General features: G+C 37.8%; 1 protein-coding gene across 1 annotated transcript in view; it reads right to left on the bottom strand.

Moving 5' to 3' along the window:
* LOC124593923 (inter-alpha-trypsin inhibitor heavy chain H4-like) overlaps positions 1 to 27,818 on the bottom strand; it is a 209,945-nt gene that overhangs the window by 10,836 nt on the left and 171,291 nt on the right. Inside the window, exons 10-14 of the mRNA XM_047132272.1 lie at positions 17,515 to 17,732; positions 14,817 to 15,003; positions 12,858 to 12,939; positions 9,129 to 9,188; positions 1,250 to 1,459 (exon numbers count right to left, since the gene is read on the bottom strand). Of these exons, the coding sequence (XP_046988228.1) occupies positions 1,250 to 1,459; positions 9,129 to 9,188; positions 12,858 to 12,939; positions 14,817 to 15,003; positions 17,515 to 17,732 (757 nt within the window). The remainder of the gene's footprint in view (positions 1 to 1,249; positions 1,460 to 9,128; positions 9,189 to 12,857; positions 12,940 to 14,816; positions 15,004 to 17,514; positions 17,733 to 27,818) is intronic.

Genomic DNA, 27,818 nt, shown 5'->3' with positions numbered 1-27,818 from the left:
ATTTTTTATGCAGCAGTGTACAAGTTTTCTGTTTAATATGACTGAGAAAGAAAATGCTGTGCAGTGAAAATGTACAGTTTTCTTTTCTTTCTCATAGTCAGTTTTAACATCAATAGCAGGGCATTTAAACCATTAGAGAATTTTTATATTTCATATATATCCTTTTTCCATATACAAAATTTAAACAAAAATTGTATATACAGCAATATGCTGTTTTGTTATGTTCTTCCCAGTCTGTTCTAACAGAATACAGGAATTTGCGTTCACAGATTAAACTTTCATAAATACTGTCACTGAAGTTACTACTCACACAGATCCAGCAGCTGGAGATGTCTCTTGCACTCCACATACGCATGATCCCAACTGATTTACCCACTCATTTTAAGTGAACTCAATTCTCAATCAAGGTTTTGTTTGCAATAACAATAAACAAGTCTGAAGGTGAGGGGGGGAGGGGGAGGAGACGAGATTGACAGAGAGCAGAGGGGGGGGGGGGGGCGGGGAGGGGAGGGGAGGAAATGGTCAGAGGGGGGATGGAGGAGATGGACAGAGAAGGGGGATGAGGAGGAGGAGGAGGAGGAGGAGGAGGTGACGGACAGAAAGAGTGGAAGGAGGAGGTGATGCACAAAGAGAAGAGAGGGAGCACAATAATATGAGCTGGGAGAAGGGGGGGAAAAAAAGGAGATTAGGACATATATCCAATTCCCACACACATTTAGCATACATATTAAGCAATGGTGAAGCATTGTTGGCTTCACCAGCCTAATTATACCAGCATCACCTGATTTAATCAAGTTATATTCTATTACCCTCATTTTACTTTTGTTGCAGTTCATCTTATAACCTCTTTTCATAACATCAACCAATGCATTCAACTGTTCTTCCAAGCCCTTTGCAATCTCTGCAAATTACATGTCATTGGCAAACAGCAAAGTTTTTATTTCTTCTCTCAGAGTTTTAATTTTTTCCATACTTTGCCTAGCTTTCCTTTATTGCTTGCTCAATACATTCTTGTAGCTACAAATTGAATATAATAAATTAAACTACATGGAAAATCAGAAAGCAGCAACATAAGTAAAGGTAATGCATTATTTTTCTGTTCTTAGCTTAGAAAAGGTAACAAGGTGTGCTTGCAACCAGTGGTTTTTGAATGAGCTCTTACACAAAAAAGTGTGAAGATACTCAATAATAACAGGAGCACAAAATTAAATGCCTATACATTGCACAGATTAGTAGGAACATCTGTTACCTGTACTTTTATGAGTAGTAGTTGACGTTGCTGCCATTGTTGTTGATGGTTGTGGTGGAGGTGGAGGTCCATGAATTGTTGTATAATAGTGTGGTCTGTTAACTTGTGTTGGCCGGATACCTAATGCGGGAGCCCCAACAAATGCATATGATGGAGGCCCTGAAAGTCCTGCAGCACCAGGAGCCCCTGCTTGCCCAAAACGATCGGGTGCTGTTGGAAAATTAAGACAGAACCTTACAGTTCTTAGAATCATCTACATGCTTCTTCCTAAGTAAGGAACTTGCTATTATACAATTATATTTGAGCTTCAGTAATATGCATCACCTCTTTAAGTGTACAAGCTTCCATAATAAGTATTAATCTACCAAATTTATTTGTATATCTGTCTTGAAGAAGATCTCCATTTTATAGAGAAAACTAGTGTGGGTCTGTTGCTGATTAAAACCACTGCTAAAACCATATTTCAGCACAACTGGTAATAAATAAGTGTTATTCATAAGAAACATTGATCAACACATTGTTTTGTAAGGATGGAATTTTCTGTAATGCAGCTGTCTGTTACTGAAGCTTTGCTGTATAGTAGTTCAGTTTCAAGATGAAGACTCTAAACACAAGACAATAATCTTACTAATTAATAGGCATTTTTTGAAGAACATAAAAACTACTGCTCATCGCAAGGCAGCTTACTAGAAAAGTTGAAATATGCATTACAATAAGCATTTATTTCTTTCTTTTACTGCCCTAGTTCATCTTCCAAGGTCTTTAGCAAATTTGCTGTGCAACCGTTTTAATGGCCTCATTTTCTCAAACAATTTCTCCTCTTTCACTGAATGACTATTCTGAAAGCTAATAGCATAGTAACCTTTCATTTATGCTTTATTCTATGTTTCATCAATTAAAATTCATATTGCTTGCAACAGAAGTTTGTTTATAATTGCTTCAATTATCATCATCCCATTTACATGGGCAATCAAAGAAATTTATCCAAGAGGGTGCAAGATTCTAAAATTGCCATTTTTCATATAACTGAATTGGTGAGTTTGAAAATGTGTCCCTCGCAAAGAACTAATACCGGTGGCATGTATACAAAATTTATGTTATCTCTAACAATTGACAGTTGTTCCCCTGGAACTTTTTAAGGTAGATTACTTCGATAATCCAAGTGACAAGCATATTTCAGTAGCATATAGAATTCCACTTTAAAAACCAACAAGTTAAGAAATATAGCTAGAAAATATTGCACAAAAATTAATTCATAATCCAATAATGTTAGGCTGGCAATGAAATTTAAAAAAGAATGACTGAGAAAATTCTCTTGAATGCCAACAAAAATAAAGAACACATAATCTCTCTTTAATGTTCCTCAAAGTGGAGGAACAGGGATAAACTTTTAAAAATACTCATCTGACTCTGACGACATTGTTTGCACACAGAATTTCGCAGCTCATCATGTTCATGGATTTACTGCATTACTTTCATATTTACATACTTTAATTTATACTGGAATAACTATGAATGGAAAAAACATGCTTTTCTAAGCTAAATTTTTTTTTGAGCTGATTGGGTAAAGTGTAACTCAGGGCCATTATACTAGATGAAGCTTTTCAACCTCGAAATTTCTCATTTCTTCTTTTACCCTAGCCCATGAAATGGTTTTTTTTGACTGATGTATTTGGCTCCATAGATTACAGCATGACTGTCCTACAGTAATTTTATTGCCTGATACCGAATGTACAATCAGAAAGCTGATGTAGATCTATGTCGACAGACAAAGGGTAAACTGCTATTGTGTATCCACTGCACTTGATGGGGATGTAGCATCCATAGAGAAGTTGGGGATGAATGACAAATATCTACTGCAACCATGTTTATGTTACACTAGGAACTGAAATCTGAATACACATGCCAATGCAGGTTGTAGGGGCTGGTCCCTTTCTGCACTTCAATAGTTTTTGACACTGTTACGACACAGTTCTGTAATGGTTTCCACCCGTCTTGACTACAGAGCAATACCAAAACCGTTGCTGCAATAAGCGATGGACATAATTTCTGGTCAACAGAGTGAAAAAACGTTATAGTCGTTCTTAAAGACACAATATTTCCCTTCACATTCAGGAATGTTAGATACACAGTTGACTAGAGTCACACACAATCATTGCTGAAATTTGACAGAATACTATTATGAGTAAAAAAAAACTTTGCTCCAGGTTTTGGGGTGGGATTTGAGAGGGGGAGGGGGAGGGGGAGGAGGAGGGTGAGGAGGAGGGTGAGGGGGAGGGGGAGGGGAGAGGGGGGAGAGGAGGGGGGGTTGAAGTGGAGGGGGAGGGTGGCAGCAACCCTTGCAGATGCCTATATCTCACTCAGTACATATGTACTACTTCTGTGGAGCATATGCATGGCAGTTTTTTCATGCTGTGTTAGGGGTCACATCTCCTCACATACAATATGGGATCAAAAAGTAATGGGAATTTTTGTTTTTCTTCCGATTTATTCAACAACATCAACTTTGTCCCTTTCACAGTAATCCCCCTTCCATATACCACACTTGTGCCAATCCCTTTTCCAGCCTTGGAAGCACTTCTGGAACTCATTTTTGTTATGGCGTTCAGCTCCTCCAGCGAACCTGTTTTTATCTCATCAATGCTGGCAAAACGATATCCTTTCATGGATCTCTTCAGCCTCAAGAATAGAAAGAAGTCACGGGGGTGGGGGGCATGTTCAGCAAATACAGTGGGCTGAGGCAACATAATGGTTTCGTTTTTTGCCAAAAAATCATGAACAAGCATTGAGGTGTGAGCAAGAGCATCATTGTGATGCAATTTCCATGAGTGCCTTGCCACAATTTTGGTTGGTTTCTTTGGATTACTTCAAGCAAATGGTGCAAAACTTCCACGTAGTATTCCTTATTGACCGTATGACTAACAAACTCCTGATGCACTACCCAACTGTAATCTAGGAGAATAGTGAGAAGAACCTGCACATGTGATTGAACTTTTCCAATTTTTGTTGGTCTTGGCTCTTCAGGCATTCCCCACCCATGTTTTGTCACCTTCTTTAGGAGTTACGGGTTGTTGTTGACTTCATTCAGCAATTTATGAGTAATGTCTGCATGACATTGTATTTGGTCAAAATTCAACAATTTTGGAAAAAACATTGCTGCTACACATTTCATGCCCAAAACATCCAAAGAAGTAGCTTGGCATGAGCGAAAAGACATCATCTGCAACCTCTCTGAAGGTGATTCGATTATTTTTCAGAATCCCTTTCTTTACTACTTCTGTGGATGTTTTGGGCATGGAATGTGTAGCAGCAATGTTTTTTCCAAAATTGTTGAATTTTGACCAAATACAATGTCATACAGACATCACTCAGGAAGTCAATTTTTGAAAATATATCAAATTACATTACATTGTCATCAGCAATTAATATGCTAGCCAGAATGGTCATTGCCTTAAGCATAATCTCAATCCTCTTTGACTCATAAACGAAAAGCCTCAATCAACATTTAAAATTTTGTGCTTCTCTTTATTCCATTTTTCCACGCAAAATTTAATCAAATTCTTTGATCCAGCTTTTCCACAGTTAAAAATTCACTGAACACATGAAAACAGATATAACCTGTCAACAATAAATTAAATATTAAAAACAGATGAAAATGCAAACATACATCAGGAACATGTGTACCGGTACCAACATGATAAAAAAAACTGTAGAAATCAGATTAATAAAGGCCACAAAATTTAAAAAATTCCCATTACCTTTTGATCACACCTCATACATCATGGAATAATATGGTCACGGAATGCAATGTGCAGAAGTGATTAACAAAAATACATGGTGCAATAGATTGCTATAGCTACAATCAATACGTTTTGCTAGACATGGTTAAACATAATACTCTCGGTGCTAATTTTTTGTAGAATACTTTTATTATTACCACATGCTGCAACACCCCTGAAGCTTATTTGATATAATAAGTGGCACCTTGTCTTAAATATGGATTAAATGTAAAAGGGTGTACTCAAAACGAAGGAAAATATACCATAGGTCCCAATTCTAGCCATTAGTGACACTGCTCTGGACTGCAACATATCAATTGAACACCTAGAAATATTTTTATACAACTGTATGAAGTGGAACAAGTAGAATCACCTGGGAGGGTAATGACTTGTCCTATGCAGATGGTACCTCCACCAATTCGGAGAATCCTGAACTGTACAGTACAATGATCAATCATGAAGTCCATAAACATGAAAAACTTTTGCTCATTTCTTTTGTTGGTATCCTCAACAGATAAACATAAAGGAGTTAAAGGAATCTAGAGATGTCTCTAAGTTTGTAACTGGTTAGTTTCATCTACATAAAGGGATTAGGGATATGATCCACGTACCACTGCAAAAAATATGATAAATATTCTTGTTAAATACTGTTAGGATATTCTAGGGAATAAGTCCACGAGAATGAATGGCCACTGCCAAACTGTGGACAAGAGCAGAGATGACCATCCAGTGATGGAACGCACAGCTGGGCACAATGTGCTCAAGTCAACAGCTGCTTTACAGCCCACACCCTCTGGATCCTTACAATCAGCACCAGTTTCTGTGAACTTTGCAGGTGGGTATTCCCCTTACAACACATCTTTTGCTCCTGTAATCCTCTTGGCCTCAGTTTCCACCAACTCACTGCACCCAGACGCTCTACCCAACAGTCTTCCCTTCCTTTGTCCTGTCACCCCCTCACAATCCATGCCTCCATGTCACCACCTTGCACTGTCCGAAATTACCAGCTCCAGATCCTGTATGTTGCATTTCTATCCCACATATCTGCTGCCTCCCTCCACACTACTAAGTACCCCTTTCCAACCCTTCCTCCCACTTCCCACCCTTTTCTCCCTCTACCAATCCTCAGTGATTCTATTGTTCAGAGAGTGATCTGCTTTGCTCAAACTATTTACATCCTGCCACAATTTTCCTTACCACCAAATAAGTATATATAGGGACAGAAAACTGAGGATGTGTTAAATGATGATCAATTAGGCTTTAGGAAAGGTACAGGCACCAGAGACGAATCTCTGACATTGCAGCTGATAACAGAAGCAAGACTAGAGAAGAATAAAGAGACATTTGTGGTATTTGTTGACCTGAAAAAAAGCATTTGAAAATGTGCAAGATGTTCAGAATTCTGCAAAAAATACTGATCTGCTATAGGTAAAGATGGGAAATATACAAGAGCCAAGATGGTACAATAAGAGTGGAAAACCAAGAAAGAAGTGCTTGGATTAAAAGGGGTGTAAAACAGGGATGTAGTCTTTCACCACTATTGCTAACTCTATACATCAAAGAAGCAATGACAGAAATAAAAGAAAGGTTCAAGAGTGAATTAAAATTCAAGGTAAGAGGATATCAATGATGAGATTTGCTGATGACTTTGCTACCCTCAGTGAAAGTAAAGAAGAATTACAAAATTTGTTGAAGAGAACAAACAGTCTAATGAGTACAGAATATGGATTGAGAGTAAATCAATGAAAGACAAAAGTGATGAGAAGTAGCAGAAATGAGAACAGTGGGAAACTTAACATCAGGATTGCTGAGTACAATGTAGATGAAGATAAGGAATACTGCTACCTAGGCAGAAAAATAACCCATGATATATGAAGCAAAGATGACATAAAATGCAGACTAGCACTGGCAAAAACAGAATTCCTAACCAGGAGAAGTCTACTAGTATCAAATATAGGCCTTAATTTTAGGAAGAAAATTCTGAGACTTTATGTTTGGAGCACAACATTACATAGTAGTGAAACATGGACTGTGAGAAAACTGGAACAGAAGAGAATCAAAGGAATTGAGATGTGGTGCTAAAGAAGAATGCTGAAAATTAGGTTGACTGATATGGTAAGGAATGAGAAAGTTCTCCAAAGTATCAGTGAGGAAAGGAAAACATTGACAAGGAGAAGAGACAGGATAGTAGGTCATCTGTTAAAGACATCATGGAAGAGGAATAGAAGAATAATATAACATAGCACATTAAGAACCATATTGTATACGGACTTCCTTCCCTTGACCAAGTCCCTCCAAATTAAATATGTGAATGTAATAGCAATACTATTATTAATAATTGTATAACATACCTTCTGATGTGCACTATGAAGTGCAGTGGGATCTAATAGAAAACTACTGAATTTGTTAACGTCTCACACACACACACACACACACACACACACACACACACACACACACACACTTTTATGATGAAGGCCTTGGTGGCCAAAAGCTCACTTTCTGACAGTGTTTTTGTTGTGCCTACCTGTAACTCAGCATCTTCACTATACAGTGAGTAGCAATATCATTGTCATAATATTGTTACATTCCATACTGGATTTTCCACTGTTTGAATCTGGTAACAATTTTTTTTTATTTTTTTTATTTTTTTGGTGGTGGAAATTGGAAATGCTGAATTAAGGGTACCAAATTTAAGGATTTGGGGTAATAAATGATCACACTTCCTTACATGCTATCACAATAAATTATAATTCAAAATGTGCCTTTTCAGGAACGTATTTGGAATATCACACCCAGAAGTTCTAAAAATTATGCTTCAGTATATAAGAAGCAAAAATGTGTCAAATATGTCAAAATTGGCTAAATCCAATATGGAATCTGTGAGTCCAACTTTCTGTGCCAAATATTTTGCTTTAGCAAGAATAATAAAACCATCAGTCAAAATATTGAGTGTCTTTGATCAACTTTAGTGCCACATTTTCCAGTTCTGGAAACTGGCTGTCATACACTTGTTTTCATTTGCTGTGTCCTCCTTCCAAACATGCCACTTCAGTTGTTTTTATTAGATCACTATTGCATTTAACATTGATGAAGGAATGTTCAGTTTTTGTGCAATATCCACATGCCTCATCGGTGAATTTTTGTCCACCATTCAACCAAAAACGATCACAGACAGAATCAATCAATTGCTAAACATGGACAAAGAATACCATCAACTGAGTTACATGCTAATAAATGTTTAGTTTATTGTTTATCCACAACTTCACACCTGCCTTTCCTTAGTACTCGCCTGTAGAATTCTGAAGTTTTGACGGCTACTGCCAACCTATATAAACTATTCCCATGCATCATTTCTACAACAGAAAATGATCTGTTTGATGCACAAAGCTGCCGGCCCTAAACAGAACTGCCTCCCTGCATGTTCCTTCACCCCATGGCTGCAAACGTCCTACTCCCACCTTTCCCAGAACTCTCGGTGGCAAAGTTGCAGCAACCAACCGCCAAATAGGAAATGGTAAGCTGGGAGGGAGAATATATAAGCAAGTCATTTTAAACAAGTAATTAATGCAATTGGGACTGGGACTTCCATAATGGATGTACTACAAGTGAAAATGTTGCAATGATGGACATACTAATGAGATACCATTATATACAAATACATAACTGTAGGTAAAGAGTCCAAATATGAAAAAAAAAAAATCACAGAAATAAAATGTCTCTATATCTCTATAGATGTATTATTTTGTTCTAAGAATGGCTAAGTGTCATTGTTGAAATGGGCCATTTGGTTGATGCCACCTGCCTGAATATCCAACAACTTTTCAGACTAATCATATACTTAAGATCACATTCCCCCAGATATACTTTCAGTGTAAAACAGGGTGACTGTAGCTACAATGATCAATAATACCACACAAAGCTATGACAAAAGGTGTGAAAGATCATTCATGTCAAATACCTCACTTCTTAATCTAACAAAAAGTGATGGTTTGTAGTTTCCAAGAACTACCAATAACATGCAAGTATCAGAAACAGATGTCATACTCACACATTAAATGAAACCAATGGTTTTTGTAAATCAGTTCTTTCATACTCACCAAAAGCACTCAACATAAGAGCTGGGCTAGCAAAGTTTGAGCTTCCACTGGATGATGAAACTGGAAACAAAGTGAGACATTGATGACATTACAAAAAAGAAAGAAAATGCTTTTTTTTCCTAACTGAGCACAAGATGTTTCCTTTATATCTTATGATTCACAGTTTTATTTTAATATAATTTAGCAGTATTCCAAAGTAAATGCTAGTAAAAAGAACATGAATGACTATATAATTAATGTAAAATTAACAGGGGGCAGAATGAATGGCCAGTGCTTAGTGTCAGGGAAGAAAGAGTGTTAGGTTGGGGAAGGTGGGAAAGGAGCAGCTAGTTACTCAGACCACGAGTTCCCAACTGTTGGGAGGGTGTGGATAAGAGTGAGGGGAGGCAAAAGGTGTAAATGCATGAAAACCTTGCGTCTGAATGACCTGCCCATGCTCTCCAGCCTTCCCCAGTCTATCCTCCTTTTGTCACCAAGAAAAGAACATATCTGTTTTTCATACTGAAGGTGAGTGATGGTCTGGTCTCATTGTAATTTTACATTTTTTGGAAATGAATGTGCCTTCAGTACAACAAATGTGTCAGATAAATTGAAGGCCCCTGCTATAAACAATGAGAACAGAGTTATCACATGCAACAGGGTAAGAGATAAGCATTATTCCCAGTAACTGATAGTTCCAAGATAAAGTGAGAAATGAAAGCTTCAGCTCTAACTTTTGATTCTCACTAATGGGCACTGCCAGGATGTGTGCATATAAATATTGGAAAAACAGCTGCCAATAGTAGTAACTAAGTAGTAACATGTGGAATCTTCGTGCAGAAAATGCATTTCAGGGATGATTTTATGACTATGAGGATGGTATGGATGAATAATAAAGGACCTGAATATGTTCCTGAATACAATGCACTTGAAAAGTTGTTTCTAATCAGGTAAATGTGAATATATATTTAGTTGAATAAGTGAACAAATTTATTCTGTGTTCCTTACCATAGTTTGCATGAATTTACATAACAGGGTGATGGCAGAAATGTTCAGGGCCATCCTTAATATTGTTTACACGCTTTAGTAAGGTGTTTTTTAAAATTATATTTATACTTTGCTGAATCAAAGATTAATTACTGAGATTGTTATACCTTATTATTGCAAATATTGATAACACAAGGCTTAATATCAAAAAGTAAAACAAGTCAGAACTTTTAAATTTTTATCTGTGAGAGGTTTCACAGAAATGATTCATTCATTTGCCCAGCAAGTAAATAGTGATCAATGCTAAAACCCATGTTCAGTGCACTCAATTTGCAAACATACATCTTGACAGGTCAGGTAACACTGGGAAAATCTATTTTAAGGGATTTGTTTCATGAGTTTAGCAGATTTTAAACATTTGAGGGCAATGCCATCACTTTTGAATAATTGCTGCTTGAATGGAACAATGGCTACAAAACTTGACACTTGTGTTGGAGGATTAGTGTTTAAATGCTTGACTGTGAACTCATTTTAGATCTTCCAAAAATCCCTAAATTACTTAAGGCAAATGTTACAATAGTTCCTCTGAAACAGACATGGCCAATTTCTTATCCTAACCATTCTTGCATTTGTGCTCTGTCTCTAATGTCTTTGTTGTCAGTGGGATGATGATCTCGGTTTTAAAATTCAAGAAACTTCCTGGATGCTGCACACTTACATTGATGTTTAGCAATCTATTTGGGAGCTAAAATAAGTACCGTATTTACTCAAATCAAAGCCGCACTTTTTTTCCTGTTTTTGTAATCCAAAAAACCACCTGCAGTTTAGAATCGAGTGCAAAGTAAGCAGAAGTTCTGAAAAATGTTGGTAGGTCCCGCCACAACTACCTCCTGCCATCGAATATATGTAGTGCTACACAGGCATGCTTTGCAGGCACAAAGATAAATACTGGCGCCAAAACCTCTGTGTCAGTAAAAAAAAGGTGGAAGATAAGCTTTTTTTTTTCTCTGCCCCGAGTTTCGACCACTGAATTTTCACACATTATCCAACGAAGGAAATACAAATTTTGTATTGTTCATCTTCGAATGTAGCAGCATTTCAATGTACTATGAAAATCCGACTGGCAAGACTGTTTGGGATCTTTGTCAATATGGGAAACTCTACGTTCTGAATTTTTTCCTACCTGTGAGAAGAGATGGTTGCTAATATGAACTTTTATGAATTGTGAATCACACGCAGTATTCTCTTCACCATAAGAATAATATGAATATAAACATTTTGTCATGTATTCTTTTGTGTTTGCAGTTATCTCATTTAAATCCTGTCTGCCTAATAAACTATGAAACTAGAGTGAGACAACAGCAAATGCTGAAGAATATGCATATCATGTCATGTTTATATTCGTATTATTCTTATGCCTGATAGTGATACAGTCAGAAATAAAGCACAGCAATTCACTAGATTTTTAAATCTAAGATGAATAATTTCGGTGTAGAATGTAATGCACTTAAAGAGGCACCTGCAAAGATTTTCAAACGGACAAAAATTTTTGCTAAACTGTCGTTCAGAACATCTTCTATCATACAGTGTCTATTATTTGGTTCTTGTTGATCATTATCAAAGAAAGCAGCAGTGTAAGTAACAACAAATAGCAGTCTCTTGCCATTGTTTCGCTAATGAGATGATTCCTCTCTCTCTCTCTCTCTCTCTTTTTTTTTTTGTAGGCGGCGGTACCGTGCACAAAAGCAAGCCATGCAGTGAGCGGTGACAGGTCGTAAACACTGTTTATCAGAAAGTGACAAACAATGCATGGCACAATACACAATACAGTAATGCATTTTCAGCTTAGAGTGACGTAAACACCTATAACAAAGAGAACGGCACTTATCTGATCAAAGAAAAATATGCAATCAATTCTAACCAGACAAAGCACGTGAAAAAGGAAGGCTACCCGTATAAATACGGACGGAGCGCCTGACGCATTGCAATGGCTACCTGGTAAAGCTTAACTGCTAAGCTTATGACTCGAACCAAACTACTGTAGCTGTATCGTCATTAGTTCGACCTAAATTATGTCTCATATTATAATGGACCAACTTTGTTTCGATTTGGAGGTGCGGCCTAAAACTTTTCTCTCACCTTGAATTTCGAGTCTCAAAATTTCAGGTGTGGCTTAGATGCAGGAAAATTTTTTTTCCTTGATTTAGAGTCTCATTTTTCAGGTTAGGCTTAGATTTGAATGCAGCTTAGATTCAAGTAAATACGGTAAATTATGTTCAGTTATACAATATGTGACATTTTATTGGAAGGTAGAGCTAGATTTCCATGTAGGAGGAACTAGCAGGCGAAAATACTTCGAAATGAGTAGCTTAGTACCATTTTACAAATTCTGCTTTAATATAAATCCTTTCCATAATAAATAAATGAAAACTAAATACTATAATTCAAAAAGTTAACAATAGTTTGGAAAAGAACTGAGAAAATTAGAAGGGATTTTGTGGGTTAGGGAAAAGAATCACATATCCCACAGGATTCATCAAAATGACCCGAAAAAGTAAGTAAACGCTGAGAAACAACCTGCCGAGAGATGTAACTGGTGTGTGTGTGTGTGTGTGTGTGTGTGTGTGTGTGTGTGTGTGTGTGTGTGTGTGTGTGTGTGTGTGTGTGTGTGAAAGAGAGAGAGCGAGATAGAGATACCGTTACTTGTCAGCTCTAAAAGAAACTATATTTATTATATCCTCAACTTGTTCAAACATTACTTACCAGGTTGCACACTTTCTGACACATTGGATGTCTGATTTGGTTTCACTACTACCAGAGATGTCAGTTTAGTGACGAATGAATACTGCAAGAAACAAAACAAACAATAAAATTTTAACTGGGTGCTAAAATTTTAAGGAACACAATTGCACATCCTCTTTCAGTTTACCTATTTACTCAGTCAGCTTTATAAATGAGAATTGTGATAGGGGTTGACAGAAAATTCACTGGTAGTTATGAGATGAATGAAAGTAGCAGTAAAGAAATATTTATTTGTCACTGAATTTTGAACTTTCAGTAAAATATAATTTATCTTTGGAAAAACTAAGGTTTGCCATATATTTTGTGTACATGAAAACAGGCTGTCAGAGTTTTCAAATTAGTGTCTGTAATTCAAATTTCTATAACCATGAAAATGTTGTGAGATTTTCTACATTTCATTCATTTTTAAACTGATGAAGAAGCTAAAACTAACCTATAAATATGAAAATTGGACAGTGTCTTCCTTCAAAGAGCACTTGGAATGTATGGTATTAATTAGTTTATGATTTTAATACATCATAACAAAGATGTAGTTATGAAGAAGCATGACAGTAGATGGAATAGTCAGGTAGGTCACAGGTTCATTCTTACTTAGTCCAAAAGAAAAGTGAATGGACAGTAGGTATATGTTACTGGAATGAGTCATTCAGTTGTTCCCAAGAGAACATACATTTGTATCATCTATTGCTTTATCTGATTTCCTATTTTCCTAAGGTTCTGGCAGAAGATTTCCTGCATTTTGTCATCTCAGCTATACCTTTCCCCTCTCTTCCATATAATTACATGATGTTTCCTCAGAAACTGCCTTCTGTGTCATAAGCTTTCAACTTCAATTTATAACTAACATATTTTCCTTTTGCACCAGATATTAGTTCCATGAAGCCCCTTGCAAGGACCTACAAAATCAGGCCATGAATAATAATGATTTTTAGTCTTTAACAACAATCAGCAGCATTGAGAAATGAGGGAAATAACAAAGAACCTTTCCTTATTCTGGCAGTGATGAAAAGGTTAAAAAGAGTGAGAAGGGCTGAGGGGTTGGGCAGGTGCAAACAAGCAAGTTCGTCATAGTTACACAGTCTGTTGTTTAGGTCTTCAGTCAAAATACTGGTTTTGATGCAACTCTCTGCGCTACTCTATTCTGTGCAAGCCTCTCCATTTCCTAGCAACTACTGCAACCTACGTCCTTCTGAATCTGCTTACCTTATTTATCTCTTGGTCTCCCTCTACAATTTTTACACTCCACGCTTCCCTCCAGTACTAATTGGTGATCTGTTGATGTCTCAGAATGTGTTCTACCAACAGGTCCCTTCTTCTAGTTGGGTTGTACCATAAATTTCTGTTTTCTCCAATTCTGTTCAGTACATCCTCATTAGTTATTTGATCTATCTGTCTAATCTTCAGCAGCACCACATATCGAAAGCTTCTATTCTCTTTTTGTCTAAAACTGTATCATGCATATTTCACTTCAATAGATGGCTACACTCACAAATACTTTCAGAAAGGACTTCCTCACACTTAAATCTATACTCAATATTAACAAATTTCTCTTCTTCAGAAACTCTTTCTTGCCATTGCCAGTCTACACTTCATATCCTCCCTACTTTGGCCATCATCAGTTATTTTGCTTCCCAAATAGGAAAACTCATCTACTACTCTGTCTCATTTCTTAATCTAATTCTCTCAGCATCACTGATTTAATGTGACTACATTCCATTATCCTTGTTTTGCTTTGCTGACGCTCATCTTGCAGCTTCCTTTCAACACACTGCCCATTCCACTCAACTGCTCTTCTAAGCTCTTTGCTGCCTCTGACAGAATTAAAATGTCATCGGCAAACCTCTAAGTTTTTATTTCTTCCCCCTGGACTCCTACTCACCAACCTTAAAACTGAACTGCTGGACTATCCATAACACACACCTGCAGTGACAGTTTGAGTGCCTTGGCCTTGGCTGCTGCTGTGGCATTGTCCAACTTCTTGTCATCATGGTCTGGTGCCTGCCATGGGTATACAGGTGTCTCATCCAGGGCCCCAGCCACAGCAACCTTCTCAAGCAGCTGTTGCACTGTTAGGAAAGCCCATAGACGTTCCAGAGAAGGGGCATGCCTGTAAAGGAGCATTTATTGCCGTATGTCACATTCCAACATAGTTGAACACAAATGAGAAAATATTTAAAATATCTAATGCAACAAAGTTCCTAGGAAGTTAATCTTTAGTCAGAAACTGGAGAAAAAGCAGTTATCAGCACCTGACTGTACATGAAATCTATTAGTTTAACCCATGAGACACATACCATTTACTGCTCTCTGTAACAGTTACATATTCCTAAAGCAAAATATGAATATGAAGAATCTAGTGAAATAATCGGCTATATGTTGAAATCCCATCTGTTTCATTAACAGCAAACTACAAAGTTTGGCATGAGTCTGCTGAAAGCACTGACATCAAACTGACAATGAAATCATATAGTATACACTCAAATAACATGTGTTGGGTTTAGAGCAAACAATAAGGTGGAGCAAGAGTCTTCTAGGGATGTTACAATCAAATGTGTTTCGTATTAAAACATAAATTTTACAGATGTGACACTCCGCTGCAGTCAAAGGAGCATCAATTCGGTCATTTGAAAATCCCATTCCTCATATTTCTGATAACTCACTGTACAATCATTTAAAAAGGGCTATGACTGCCTGCGTCCTAATGCTTGCCTCACAAAGTGCAAAGCATAATCGTATTTTCCTGTGCCAAGATGCCATCAGTAGTTGCACTTCCATCCAATCTGGCTGAAAAGTGACTGTCTAAAGGAGGCTGTTTCACATGATATGGTCCACACCAAGTTTACAATTCAAACACTTCTATAGCACTTCGATGTTTAATCACCTACAGTTTATGGCCAGATTTATTATGATTATTAGAGTGAGAAAAACATAACAGCTGTTTGAAATCCACCTACTTTGTCCAAGTGCTTTGACAGCAATCAGTATCAGTAGCATCTCTAATGTTAAAAATTGCAGAAATTAAAAGACCTAAAGACAGTTTATCAAAATTGTGTCAAATGATGCAGGCAAAAAGCAGAATTGGTAGCTATAATTATAAATAAAAATGTTCCAAAGGCGAATACTCTAAGGGGAAGATGAAATTTTAAGCTTCAGTGGGCTTAAGTAACAATAGAATGCTTGTAATTCTTCATGCTTTCCTGGCGATCTGTTGACATCTTGGATATTCGGGAATCCAGCCAGATGTTCGCGTCGTTCTCGCAAGATATTTCAACAGCATGCCTCGCTGTCTTCTTCAGGTGCTACCTGGGCTGACAGCGAGGCACGCTGTTGAAATATCATGAGAGAATGATGCGAACATCCGGTTGGATTCCTGAATATTCAAGATGTCAATATAATGCTTGCCTAATAAATATTTTGGCTGATAATGACTGGAGGTATTCTTGCTGTCCAGAAAGCTAGTGAGATGACAATTAAATCTGGCATTGTCTTGACCTGGAATCACTTCTCTCACAGTAACAACAGACTGTGGGAATGTGCAACATGAAAATTTGATTCATTGTAAAACTATGTGAACATCTTATTTGTATGTGATATTGTCATCTGTTACTAGTGCTGCCTCAACAGCATTCACAAATGAGTGAATAAACCAGGGAAAAAATCTTTAAAGTGAGACTTGTAAGTAGACCGGCACTGTCTGATGCAGTCCCAGCCATGAGCATTTTCAACTTTTCACAATGTAATGAATAGTCTATTAAACTGATATACATGTAGCCATTTTCACTTCAGAATCAGAAGTTGCTATGATCATTAACAGTTAGAGTAGTGGATTACCTCATTACATAAATAATCAGTGGTAAAGCATATAAATAAAGCTCAAAGCAATATGATTAAAACCAGTTAAACAGCCATACAGACTATCAGTTATGACAGCATCTGTACAGTATCGTGACTGAATAGAAGGATAAACTGAATGATGAAACGTTTGGGAATTTAATTACTATCTTACAGAGCTGTTCAGATACTTAGTTTTAGGTTCCATGGATAATTTGCATGATAAATTGTAATGACATCGACAACACAGCCACTCTATTAGCAATAAATATCTGGAGTGTTCCGCTTCGAAACTGGTTGTGCTTATAAATAAAGTACTTACAATGAAGCAGACTTATCTTCTGCCCTGACTACCAAGTCTGTTACATACTCTGATGAAGTTTCCAAACAGCACTAGATTTTATACGGACTTGAAATGTGTGACAATTTGGTATGTTGCAGCATTTTACATGTTAGTTTCATTACTCTCTTTTCTTTTTGGTGTTTCATCCACGTTTTGCAATATTACATTCTTAATTAGCAAATTATTTTGTCTATGCTTTTCTTTGTGACAGAACCTTACTTCTGAAACTACTCTAATACTGTAATTAATCTGTTACATGTGAAACCAAACCCATTTTAATTAAATAATGAATCATGGGACTTTATGTCAAATAATGGTAGTGAAAAACTATTATCTTTTTTCTAAATGATGATCATAATATTGAAACAAAAGGTTTCTTAACATCATTCCGCTTGTTTACTTATAATATGGTTGTCAGGAACTTACAAATTATGTAGTCAGTACCTCTTTGATCCTGGTGAATCATCAGGGCGAGGTTCAGGAACTAGCCACAGAGGACGTAGCTTGTGAAAGTGTGCCTCTCCTGCTGCTCCATCTCCTGAGACAGATATTTCAGTCAACTGTTTTTGATCATTTGCGGAAGACAGGCGCCCTGCTACCACCAATTCTGACCCTCTAAATAATGCAGGGAAGTGATCACGAGTTGTTGAGTTCTCCTCTATCTGTAATGAAGTACAAAATAAAGTAATTACAAGAAAATAAAGACCAAGATAGGTAATGAAAAGAGTTTCACAGCATTAATTCACACTAAAAGTATGCTGGATAGTTTTAGCATGCATAATTTTAATGGCTGGCAATTTACCCTCAGAGTTACTGGATCCGAAATAAGAGACATCTTTCCATTTCATCTAATCCTGTAACTCTCCCTTGACCCAGGATCCTGGATGCCTTTTCCAAACTTTACCCCTTTTCCTAAACCTTCCCAGTCCTTTTCCTTCATCTCTTTTCCTTTCCCTTCACTCCTTCTGACAGAAGGAGCCACTGACTCTGAAAGCTTGCAAATTTTAATACCTTTCATATATGTGTTCTCCTGTCACTGCCTGGTGAGTAGATCCAATTGCATTATATTTTCAAAATTTGATAATTTTCATAAATATTAATGATGATAGCTAATATACAAGATAAAACAGAGTTCAATGTGAAACTTCCTGGTAGATTAAAACTGTGTGCCCGACCGAGACTCGAACTCGGGACCTTTCTGGAAACATCCCCCAGGCTGTGGCTAAGCCATGTCTCCGCAATATCCTTTCTTTCAGGAGTGCTAGTTCTGCAAGTTTCGCAGGAGAGCTTCTGTAAAGTTTGGAAGGTAGGAGACGAGGTACTGGCAGAAGTAAAGCTGTGAGTACCGGGCGTGAGTCGTGCTTCGGTAGCTCAGTTGGTAGAGCACTTGCCCGCGAAAGGCAAAGGTCCCGAGTTCGAGTCTCGGTCGGGCACACAGTTTTAATCTACCAGGAAGTTTCATATCAGCGCACACTCCGCTGCAGAGTGAAAATCTCATTCTAGAGTTCAATGTATTTATTACATGTTCTGCGTCCTAATTTTAACGTCCTAATTTTAACAGTGATTCCAGCACAATTCATTTGTTCATTGATTGTAGATGGCTGATTGTTAACAACTCACACAAATTCATTCTTCTTTTACTGCTATAGCACATTTCTGTCCCATTAACTGAAAATGAAATTGATGTACACAAGACAGGTAAGAAAGTGAGCCAATTCTAGGTTGACAAGGGATGTTCTTTGTTAGTGTCCATAAAATTATAATGGAAGATGGGTAGATGACATTAGAAAACATGCAGCAGCAATGTGGTTGCATGTATTTGAAGAGTGTAATTCCTGGAAAGATCTAAGGAAGTCTTCGTAGAGTATTACATCTAAAATGGCTTACAATTGTAGTTTAATGCAATTACTGATAATGTTTAACCTCCACTGTTACAAATATTTGTCTGTTGGCATACAATGGAATTTTCTTAACGTTATGAAAATGAAACAACATACATGTTGGAAGCTGCAACCAGCTATACCATACACAAATGCTGAACATTTATTTTTAAAAATACTGATATTCTCGTAACCCCATAAAAAGTATTGATGGACTATGTGGAACAGTTGACAAATTTCATTACATCTGTGTCTGGCAAGGGCCAGCTGATCATGTGAGATCATATAGTTGGCTGATTTATGCCTAAGTGGCCATGAGCAATTGTGGCCACGAGCACACTTATTCTCTGTGAGTCAGCTCATGTTGTATTCTGATCTAATTGATGCTTCCCTGGATGCAACCACTTTATGAACTCTGCCTGATAATGAAGCAGACTATTCTTACTGCTATGGAAGCTGTTGCCTGTGTATGAGCTTGCTACAGTGAAGTAAAGCTTTGGTGCCAGCAGCCTGATATACTTATTCAGCCAACCATCTACAGTGGTTTTCACCATCTTCTTTCAATATTATCATACTTGTCTTATGCTAGACTGACCTGCATCTTGTTTAACCTGCATGCACAGTGATTTAATTGTGCAAATTCTTTAATTTTCTTATATTCCAAAGCAATTATTGTATTTTATTATGAACTTATTGATTTTTGTTTCATATTGCAGTGTGCTTTCACAAGTGTTGTAAATAACTGATGGGACAGAAGAGTGAATCACAAAAAATATTGTTTTATAGTTCAAAATGTTGCATTATGTATTACCATACTTAAAATCACTGTGTGAAATTACCAATCATGGTGACTCACTCAGTTGGGACTGGTATGATTAAATATGCAGATAGCCAAACAGAACTGGCAGACTCTGAGAAAAATATGATTTATGTTAGAGAGGGTTATAAACTTGTACAAAGAGAATGACCCAAATGCAAATATATTATAAAACATGAAGGTTCGACAAAGTATCACTAAGACTGGAATGGAGAAAGAAATTGATGGTGTCCTTTCAAAATGAGTCATCCCAGTATTTACCTTACTTGATTTGTGAAAATCACAGGAAATCTATGTTTGCATGTCCTGAAAGCTTATCATGAACAGCCATCACCCAAATAGAAGTACAGTTTCTTCACCCTTGCAATGTCACTTGGTATCAATACTAGAGTATGGATGGTACAGTGTATGAATTTTTGGGAACACAAGCAGACTAGAAAAAGAAATTCAACACAGTGGTTGTTAATGGTAGATGGTCACCCCATGTACTACACTGGGACAGGGCAGAAGCAGAGCCAAGAGACCAAATTAAAGTACTACATAGAAACAAATACATATGACAGGAGACACTTATGGAATTTGGGTATCAGTCTTGGCACTTGCACACACAAATAGCCTGGATTATTCCTAGTGCTACAGCTGTCCTCAGATGATAAAAAACAGAAGCATAGATAGAACGTATTGCATCAACAACAGAACTGAACTTTAAAGCTATTTAAATGTACATACAATCTATATTTTGGTTGGTCTGATGATAGCTATGGCTAAAATGCACCATATGGAATAAGCATACTGTGATCTAGACAAAACCTGTCAGTAAGTGCTCAGGATTTACTTCTTGCAGTATCAGACACTGAAAGAAAGTTAGGTATTTTACATTTGTCTAGCATCAACACACACAGCTTTTTGTTATTTGTTTTTGTATATCAGCAAATCATTAGTTGCTAATAATATCTTTACATTAGTGGGCAACCATTCTCTGCACTTTCCTAGACTCTGCAGCAAACAAACTATGGACGATACGATTTTATCGTCATCTGTCTCACAATTGCATGGGTATGATTTAGTCAGTTCTAAAGATGGATGTGTTGTTTAAACCACTGATTCAGTAAGACCACCAAAAGAATAAATAAAAAGTTATTGTTCATAGACTAAGTAATGTACAGCTGGTACACTCTAAGAAAGCTCTTAGTGAGATGGCCAATTAGAGTGCCTGAATTGACAGAAATATTAATATGTTGACCAATATTTAATACTTTTAACTGCATGGATAAATGTTTATGTTAAAGCACTACTTCCAGGATGGGAGGTGTGCTGTTCAAAGATCTAATCTGCCTGATGGATTAACAATGAGGGTCACTGTGCTGGCCAGCCTCAGTGTCACTTTTAGGTAGTTTCCCCACATCTCACTAATTGAATACCAATCTATTTCCAAACACTTAGAAAACTTTTGTCCACTTTCACATTAATAACATTGCATGCAGGCAGCTGGGGTACACATATTCTCCCCCACATGGAAGGGGAGGGGGTATAATGGAGTGGTGACAGATAGGGCATTCGGCCACCCCTGAAACTAACATAATCATGCTGACTGTGCTGATGCAGAACACTTACAGTGGATGGAATGGAAGAGAACTTATGATAATGAGGATACCCTGTAATGCTGGGGCCGACAGAAGCGTCTGATCCCACGCGTCGGCTTTGACCCGTGACATACGGGTGTTGTGTGTGACGTCATGACGGCGCAGAGTTTGGCTTGTGAGTGTGGCATGGTTGTATATGTCGCCGTGTTGTGGTTTGTTGTGCTCTCTGGTGGTATGTTCAGGGTTTTCGTTTGTGTGGTGTAATGGGCTCAGTTTGCTTTTGCTCATTATCCAGAATTGTTTGAGTGTCGGCTGTGTTTGTAGTGGAATTCGTTTCAGTGAGTTAACGATTTTGTGTGAAGGTTAATTTAGTGTTGTTCGCTGTAGATCATGTGGTAATTTTAGTAAAATTAATTGGTTGATGTTTTTGTTCAGGAATGGGTATAACGGATAAAATTAACAGTGCGCAGGTCAAGGGAAGTGTTCGATCCCAATGTGTGGCTGTGTATGTTGATATTGGTATCGGGAGATGTTTTTGTGCTATATAGGTCAAAGGAAGTGTTTGATCATAATTTATGGGATCGGGAGCTGCTGTTGAGGTATATAGGTCAAGGGAAGTGTCCGATTCCAGAAGATATCGTGTTTAGTGGTATTTGGGGAGTTTTGTAATGTCGGTTTTTTTCGTCGTTTTGTGTGGTTTTGTATGGGGGTGAGTGTCTGAATTTGTTTATATTTAGTTTGCCCCCACCCAAAAATACCCCATTTCCCGCGCTTGTCCCGTTAGTGTCATTAGGCTTTTTGTGGAAAGTGTGTGTGTGTGTGTGTGTGTGTGTGTGTGTGTGTGTGTTTTTCGACGTATTTTCGTCCTCGTAATGTGTACGTACCGACTTTATATACGCCATATTGGAATCGTGGTTTATGGTCGTTTCCGCCATATTTGTGATGTCATGGGTCTAAGCAGACGGGCGGGATCGGACGCTTCTGAATATTGTCAAACTATCAACGTACTGACCGTCTGAGGCTGCGTATTGACAGTACTCGAAATATTGATAAGCAGTATTGATGAATCTCAAAATATCCTTAGCATTGTGAATACATACTGAACTTCCGAGTCAAATACTGACAGTTCGATAAGATTCTCCATTCTGAAGTTGACAGCCCTTTTGTCGATAAATATCGAACATGTGCAGGCCCTGAAGCTCCCTTTCGTTGGTTATATCTGGTTGTTAACAGTGAAATTATACTTTGAAAAAATCTCTCTACAGCAACGGATGAACAGGAAATGCAAACTAAGGCTGTGTTTGAACATGACGAACTGTTTGAACAGTTCACGTCACAGTTCGGGAAATATCGTGTTCTGTTCGATATCTTGCTTAGCTTTCAATCTATGGACGCTCGCTGGTACTACCAACGACCTGTCTTAACGTTTTTAATGCACTTTGGGTTTTAATTATAAAAATAACTGTGAAACATGGACTGAAATGTCCTCAAGGATGTAGATCATGCTTAATAACAACAACTAATTAACAAATGAAAAATTGCCGTTAAGATCGTCCAATTCTCGAACTTTCGATCGCCCCGAGATCTAGTGATATCTCATGGAACTATTTCAGAGTCGGATCTAGCCGCTGTAATTCATTCTCATGATAAATATGACAATTTATTATACGTATTTCGTTCGTTCGGCATTTGAGTCTTGTTTAATTTTCCGGACTCTTTCAGCTAAATGTTGCCGTCTTGTTTTCGAACAGATTAAATATGGTGACATTTCTTCCTTTAATTTCAATACATTAACAGGGATTGAACTGTTTATTTGTAAACTACTTTGTAAATCATTACAATCTCACATAAATGAATAAAATATTGTCCTGGATTCAGTCAAGTTATATTCTAGGGAACAACATTTTCATCCTTTCTTTTACCTATACTAAATTTTAGCCTACATATTAATACATGTCGGTAATGTATAAGAACCAGATAATTTGTTCAGACACAACAGGAGTTGTGCAGTAGTAGGGTGGAATGCCATTTCGTCCAGTGATTCACGAAATTGTCAAATTTTAAACATTGCTATAGCGTAGTGTTGTACTAGTTCCTAGTTTCTTAAGTATCCATCACATTCGCATTGTGTGTGTGTGTGTGAGTCAAATGTTACGTGATTGTTCGAACAAGCTTGATATTATATCGAACGCTGCGGTGTAGCGGGAAATCTCGAGCCTGTTCGAACACGAACATCATTTGCTCAGCCCTAACGCAAATAAAATTTTGGCACTTGCAAAGTTCAGGTGCATTAATTTCAGTGTTTGCAGTGACTCAATTATTTCGACCTGTTTACCGTTTTTTTCTTTTTTTTTGTTTGTTTGATTTAGTAGAATATCTTTGAAAGCAAGGCACTCACTAAAATATCGAACCATTGTAACACTCTAAAGAGAGTTAATTTTTGTACTTTTTCACTTGTTGGAGCAATATCTGTGTAGTTTGATTGAATTACATTTGCTGGATGAAATAAATCATTTCATAGTGCGAATAACATTATCACATGAGGACATGTACTTTCATTTGTTTACAACTAAAATACTAAGATGTTGGAAATGGAGTGACACTTCACTCTTTAACTAGTCACTAAATCCCTCATTAACCTTACAAACTGTTTTACCAACATGACCAGAAGCAATTACATTCATTCTGTTCTTTAGTTGTTCTATTTTTGAAACCAGCAAATGAGAACTGAGACAATTATTACCAGGTTTCCAAATCTGAAATTTTTCATTTTCGCCAACCATTTTACCACAGAAACAGATTTTTGTGAGAATTGTTTGAAAAATAAATGGAGGATATCTAAATTTGTATGTAAGTATCAGACAGCTTTAAAACAAGTTCTAATCTACTCAACACAGGCTCGGGATGCAATGAAACTGACAATTTGGGAATTTCTCGTCAAGGTATGAACAGTACAAGTGTTTGCTTTTCCTTAACATATGAAAACAGTTCTTTGATTTCGACACAATGGCATTGAGCTCTGTCAAACTCTTTCGCAGTACATAACTGAACAAGCTGAAATTATGAGCCAAGCAAGTGTAGTGAATTAAATTTTCTCCCATAATTACCTTCAGTAGTTCAGAACATTTTAACAAACACGGGCAGAATCAGTTTCTATACGAGAATATTAACTTGATACGGCGCCGCGGCCGAAGGAAGCGACCGTAAAGACGTAAGAGGTGGTGGCTCATGTCGGTACCAACGACGTGTGTCGCTTTGGATCGGAGGAGATTCTCTCTGGTTTCAGGCGGCTAGCGGAAATAGTACAGACTGCCTGTCTTGCTTGCGAGATTAAGGCGGAGCTCACCATCTGCAGCATCGTCGATACAACCGACTGTGGTCCTCTGGTGCAGAGCCGAGTGGAGGGTCTCAATCAGAGGCTCAGGCGGTTCTGTTATAGTGATGAGGAGCTCGTGAATGAGTCGTTCAAATGAACGCTTCACTCCAGTGAAGTGTGAACTAACCACTCAATTTCAATGAACTGGTACTTCAAACTCTCCACAGATAGCACACTCCACACTTTTTTTCTAGTTCGTTCACTCACTCTCTTCCCCTCTCCCTCTCCCACTACATTGGCGCTACGTCACTCATTCTCCCTTCACTTCAGTCCTCCCTCTATTGCCTGTCGACGAATCGCGCGGTGAAATACATTGACAACAGTTGCACTTTGCTTTCCCATCACCTAAATCAGCGAAGAAACCCCAAATTTCACTACTTCTACGCGATCGCGAGTTGCTAGCTATTGTATAAGCGTGAACAGACACAAAAATTGCTTTCCGAATAAAATAAAGAGGGATTTTACCTGAAATGGTACCAATGACTACAGGTGACAGTTTACGTTTTGAACTTAGAGGGTTATTATTCTCAACAAAAATAAAATCTACAGGAAAACTTCTGAATAATTACTTAACGTAGGTATATAGACTTTGTGACAGTGGTAAACATACTCATTCTATTTTGGATTAAATTTTAAAAGGAACATAAAATTGGACTGAATTTCGTTAGTAGCCCTAGTTTTCAGTCCATAAATACAACAAATAAGGTTTCACTTGGCAGATGAAGACTCTTTTTGGCGCTTCATGAGAAAATGTCAAGCAAGGTTAAACGTAATACCTTCTTTATATGTGACAGGCTTCTCTATTTATCTTTCCTTTGCCCTCTTCGACCATGCTGTATTTAAGTTACCTCAGACGCTGTAAGACGCAAAACGTTGGGTGGACGTTACTTCATAGTTCGGCCATCTGTTGGTAAACTTATGAAGTATTACGAAGCTTTATTGTACGAGCGAGGCGAAGCGAGCGTAGCCGCGGCTGAGCGGCAAACTGGACAACTTCGCCAGGCTTCCGTACTTCATGAATGAACTACTTCATTTGAACGCTTCACGGCAAAGAGTGAAATGAATGAAGTACTTCACGGGAATGAACGGGTTCGACCCATCTCTATTCTGTTACCGTGCAGGCTGCAGATTCCTTGACTTGTGCCATCGGTAGGTCAGAAGTCCACTACACACAGGAAGTGGCTACACGGGTAGCGGGGGCTGTGTGGAAGGGACTGGGTAGTTTTTTTAGGTTAGAGGCTCTCAGGAAACCTCAGAAAGCTAGTTGTGGAAACGATCGGTATTGCAGCTGTGAATTGTCGTGGCTGTGTTGCGAAAGAACCAGAGCTCCAATCCGTTATAGAAAGCACTTAAGCTCAAACAGTTATAGGTACAGAAAGCTGGATAAAGCCGGAAATAAGTTCATCGGAATTTTTTTCAAACGATGTAATAGTTTTCAGAAAGGATAGATTAAATACAGTTGGTGGTGGAGTATTTATTGCTCGCAGAAGTAGTTTACCTTGTAGTGAAATTGAAGTACATAGTTCCTGTGAAATAGTATGGGTAGAGGTTATACTTGACAATCGGACTAAACTATTAATTGGATCGTTTTACCGGCTCCCAGACACAGAAGATATACCTGCTGAACAGTTCAAAGAAAACCTGAGTCTCATTTCAAATACAACTACAGTTGGTGGTGACTTCAATCTACCCTCGATATGCTGGAAAAATTATACGTTTAAAGCCGGTGGCACACATGAAAGTTCATTCGAAATTGCACTGAATGCTTTCTCAAAATGGTTCAAATGGCTCTGAGCACTATGAGACTTAACATCTGAGGTCATCAGTCCCCTAGAACTTAGAACTACTTAAACCTAACCAACCTAAGGACATCACACAACACCCAGTCATCACGAGGCAGAGAAAATCCCTGACCCCGCCGGGAATCGAACCCGGGAACCCGTGCGTGGGAAGCGAGAACGCTACCGCACGACCACGAGCTGCGGACAGGAAGTAGGTCCTATCTATATATTAGATATCTTATTACTAAGTTACGTTAAACGAAACTTTAAGATATTCAAATATATTAACAACCATCAACGTTTCTCTTAATCACGCTTTAGCTACGTAGTTTTTATTTCAAAAATCGTGTACAGTCACAGCCTCTGCAGCGTTGTGCTCTGATTGTCGCACTGTTAAGGAGCAGTATGTAAATGGCTGAGGCTGCTTTCTGTTCCGTAGTGAAACATGTGCGTGGAAGCGGTTAAGTAGTGCAGAGAAATAGCTGTTCTTAATGTTTTTCATAAATTTACGGAGATAATCGGCTTTGAAGTTTTCCCAGCACTGTATATACTGCACTTATCAATGGAACTACTTAGGTCGTGTAGCATATCCGGTAGTCGGTAGCGTAATAAAATGTGAGTCAAATGTGCATATTAGTGCGTTGGTTCAAATGCCTCTAGTACCATTGTTTTCCTCGTTCAATTTGAAATACCTACATCTCGTAATTACAATACTCATAATAATTTTTTATGAATAATGCACGTCTTCGTTTTTAATTACGTATTGGACGCGAAATTCCTGTTTCCATTTCAAACACAATTTCTCGACTATCGATGTTTTATGAAAGACTGTTCACAAAATTTGTTTAAATTAAGAAAACATAACAATTTAATTTTTAGAGCAAAAAATGAAAAACCTAATCCTCTTTATTTGGACTACGTCCATCGTTTTATACCACAGAGGTAGCTAAGTATCGTAGAAAAATAGCATTGAGCACATCATACAAATGCTACATTTTTACATTTGCTAATGTACCGTTACAATACGAAGCCAACAGAAATGACCTGGAGTCAGGCTGAGGGATTTGGCCCTATAAGTAACAACACTGTTAAAACTACCAGACGTACTGGAACTAACGCATGCAGTTTTTTCACACGTCACTGCCGAACGCTGGCGGGATATAGAACGGCTCGTCATAAAAGAAGAAGAGAAAATGCTGCGCCTGGTTGGCTTCGTGGATTCTGTTGTTGACAGGCTCGTTATCAACATAGCCGGTGACACTTCCAGAACTAAAATGTATTTCTCGTATTCGGATAAGGAAGGAGCTAAGA

Source organism: Schistocerca americana, chromosome 2 (genome assembly GCF_021461395.2).
Source record: "Schistocerca americana isolate TAMUIC-IGC-003095 chromosome 2, iqSchAmer2.1, whole genome shotgun sequence".
Lineage (NCBI taxonomy): Eukaryota > Metazoa > Arthropoda > Insecta > Orthoptera > Acrididae > Schistocerca > Schistocerca americana.
This window is presented reverse-complemented; position numbering and strand designations above follow the sequence as displayed.